Source organism: Cyclopterus lumpus, chromosome 3, assembly GCF_009769545.1.
Source record: "Cyclopterus lumpus isolate fCycLum1 chromosome 3, fCycLum1.pri, whole genome shotgun sequence".
Taxonomy (NCBI): domain Eukaryota; kingdom Metazoa; phylum Chordata; class Actinopteri; order Perciformes; family Cyclopteridae; genus Cyclopterus; species Cyclopterus lumpus.
Window position 1 is genome coordinate 28849832 of NC_046968.1, and position 3243 is coordinate 28853074.

Here is a 3243-nt window from a genome sequence, read left to right on the forward strand (position 1 = left end):
CCTGGGTCTGGCTCCGGGAGGGTGCCCCGGTTTCCCTTGTCCGGGCAAGGTAGCTTCAGTCCGTGGGCTGCTTATCATCAGGGTTTATTGAACCGCTCTTAGTCTGGGCTCTCCCCCGAGACCTGTTTGCCTTGGGAGACGATGCCCCGGACAACATAGCTCCCAGGATCACTGAGCCACTCAATCTCCTCCACCACATTAAGGTGGCGATTCATAGGAGGAGTTTATATCTTTTTTCTTCTCTTTTTTTTCGCCAAACACAATATATTATTATGACCTTTGAACTCTATGTAGATTCTCGTGTCTCGTGAGAAACCTTACAGTAATATTTTACATAATATTTGTCTGCGTGTTCATAAATGTTTTATATTTTCCTTTGTAAGTAAAGTGTTCATGTTGTCATTATTTTGATCATCAAGAGTTCTTATCTAACTTCTTAACATGTTCTTAACTGAACAAACTGACCCGTGTATCTGTTTATACGCATACACACGCACATACAACACATCCCTCCCGTTGTCCCCCGGGGTCAAACTGACCCACGTCGATAGACTACGTTTCCCCAGTCGTCTCCCCTAACTCCGCCCTCCCCATCGACAGTGGACACGGGACACAGAGTTGTATTATTTGGTTTTATTTTATTTTTTAAGTCAGTTTGTCAAAATGCTGGTGGACACGGCGAGCGATGCATCGCCGTCATTAGAAGGTTGAGGTTGAGGTTGAGGTTGAGGTCGAGGTCAAGGTCAAGGTCGAGGTCGAGGTCACAGTCCCGGCAGTCCTTCCCGTCACTCTGCCAAAGACATCTTGAGAGCGCGTCACTTCAACAGAAGTCAGGTTGTGAACCCGACAGCGTCGCCTTCGGGAGGAGGAGGAGAAAAAGAACACCAAGAACACCAAGAACATGAAGATGACGAAGAACGAGAACGAGAACGCAGTGGTCCTCTCCAACGCTCTGCCAAAGACACCATGACCGCTCGCCGTTTCGCCAGAATTCAGGTTGTCAAAATGCTGGTCGACCCAGTGCTCGATGCGTCACATTCAGGAGGAGGAAGAGGAGGAGGAGGAGGAGGAGGAGGAGGAGAAGAAGGAGAAGGAGGAGAAGAAGAAGAAGAAGAAGAAGAAGAAAAAGAAGAAGGAGAAGAAGAAGAAGAAGGAGAAGAAGAAGAAAAAGAAGAAGTAGAAGAAGTAGGTGACGGGGAGGAAGTGCGCGATAGATCGTCTTCAGAAGAAGAAGAAGAAGAAGAAGAAGTAGAAGAAGTAGACGACGGGGAGGAAGTGCGCGATAGATCGTCTTCAGAAGAAGAAGAAGAAGAAGCGGCGGCCGATGACGCCCCTCGAGGCGAAAGACGGACCTTGCTGTCGAAAGACGGAGAAATATCGTGGTCGTCGGAGGCTTACGACCGAGAGGGACGCTCGGTGCGAAACTCTCGGGGGACGACGACTACCGCCGCAGCCGCCGCCGCAGCCGCCGCCGCCGCCGCCGCAGCCGCAGCCGCAGCCGCAGCCGCAGCGACCTCCCCGGGAGGAGCAGGAGGAGAGAGAGGGCCCACGGCCTACGCCAGGTCCCGCGCCCGCGACATAGCCTCGACGTTCCGCATGTTGGTCTCGCCGGCCGTCGAAACGATCGTCCTGGAGATGACCAATCTGGAGGGCTCTCGAAAATACGGCGACGACTGGAAAAGGATGGACGCGACCGACCTGCGGGCCTACGTCAGGCTGCTGATCTTAGCGGGAGTGTACAGGTCCCGGGGCGAGGCCGCTGCTAGCCTTTGGGACGCCGAGAGCGGCAGGGTGATTTTCCCCGCCACGATGCCGCTCAAACGCTTTCACGCGTACTCCAGACTGCTGCGCTTCGACGACCGCGAGACCAGGGCCGAGAGACGCGCGACCGACAAACTGGCCGCCGTGAGAGAGGTGTGGGATGCGTGGGCCGAGCGGCTGCCGCTCCTTTACGACCCGGGGCCCGAAGTGACGGTGAGGGGGCGCAACGTCACGTGCGACAATTTCTTCACCTCCTACGAACTCGCGAGGCTGCTCCTGCTCAGGGACAACACCGTGGTGGGCACGGTTCGAAAGAACAGGCGAGAGATCCCCCCCGCGCTGCTCTCGTCCAAGCGGAGAGACGTCTTCTCGTCAAAGTTTGCCTTCACGCCCAACGTCACGCTCGTCTCCTACCTCGCCAAGAAGAGCAAGAACGTGTTGCTCCTGAGCACGCGGCACGCGGCCGGCGACGTCAGCGATCGCGCCGACGCCAAGCCCGTCATCGTCCTGGACTACAATCGCAACAAAGGCGGCGTGGACAACCTCGACAAGGTGACCGGGACGTACAGCTGCCGAAGGATGACGGCTCGCTGGCGCCTCGTCGTCTTCCACAACATCCTGGACGTGTCCGCCTACAACGCCTTTGTGATATGGCGAGAGGTCAACCCCGACTGGATGCCCGGCAAGCGGAACAAGAGGAGGGTGTTTCTCGAGCGGCTGGGAAAAGCCCTCGTGGCTCCGTTCGTGGAGAGACGGGAGCGTCTGCCTCGCACGGAAGCGTCCGCCGCCTTCGTGAAAGCGGCGCGGAGGGCCAGAGCCCATCGCGACGGGCCCGAGGATCCGGACGGGGTCGCCGCCGCCGAGACGGAGGTTGTGCCACGCGGGGCGGCGAGTAATCGAAAGAGGTGTCAGATCTGCCCCTCGAAGAAGGACTCTAAAACGTACACCGTGTGCAACGGGTGTAACAAGTACATCTGCAAGGGCTGCTCGCTGGCGCTGCCGTTCTGCCCGACGTGCGCGCGCGATGATCCGGCGAGGTTTAGCGCCCCCGCCAATCTGCCGTGAGTGGCGTGAGTGGTGTGTGTGGCGGCGTGTGCCTGGGAGAGAGGATCCTCCTCTGTCCCTCTCCCTGAAGGTTTCGTGTGTGTGTGTGTGTGTGTGTGTGTGTGTGTGTGTACAGATGGTAACCCTAGCCCAGGGGTCGGCAACATTTAGGGGTCAAAATAATTAATGAGTATTTAATTAAAATGTATTTTATTTTAGTTTGTTCGTTTTTAAAATGTAATTCTAAATTTGAAGATTAAGGTGATCTTGTAACATCTAAATAAAACGTGTTAAAAAATGTTATGTCGCTGTTACGCTGTTACTATGCGTCACAACCGCCAATGTGCGACACCCGCCAGCGCGCGATTTCTTGAACTTTTCGAATCCCGGGTAGGACAACTGTGGAGAATTCTAAGAAGAGAAAGGTGTCTGAAGAAA

General features: G+C 55.3%; 1 protein-coding gene across 1 annotated transcript; it reads left to right on the forward strand.

The window, feature by feature from the left end:
* The first annotated feature begins 663 nt into the window (after positions 1 to 663).
* On the forward strand, positions 664 to 2826 carry LOC117728888. The gene is made up of 2 exons (XM_034529811.1): positions 664 to 706; positions 1532 to 2826. Exons 1-2 carry the CDS (start codon positions 664 to 666, stop codon positions 2824 to 2826), a joined length of 1338 nt encoding a protein of 445 aa, XP_034385702.1.
* Positions 2827 to 3243: the final 417 nt, after the last annotated feature.

Excerpts from the sequence above, each read along its gene's own strand:
- LOC117728888 (XM_034529811.1), top strand. The coding sequence starts at position 664 with ATGCTGGTGGACACGGCGAGCGATGCATCGCCGTCATTAGAAG. Across the intron at positions 707-1,531 it reads TGCATCGCCGTCATTAGAAG|GAGGAGAGAGAGGGCCCACG; the intron begins GTTGAGGTTGAG and ends CGGGAGGAGCAG.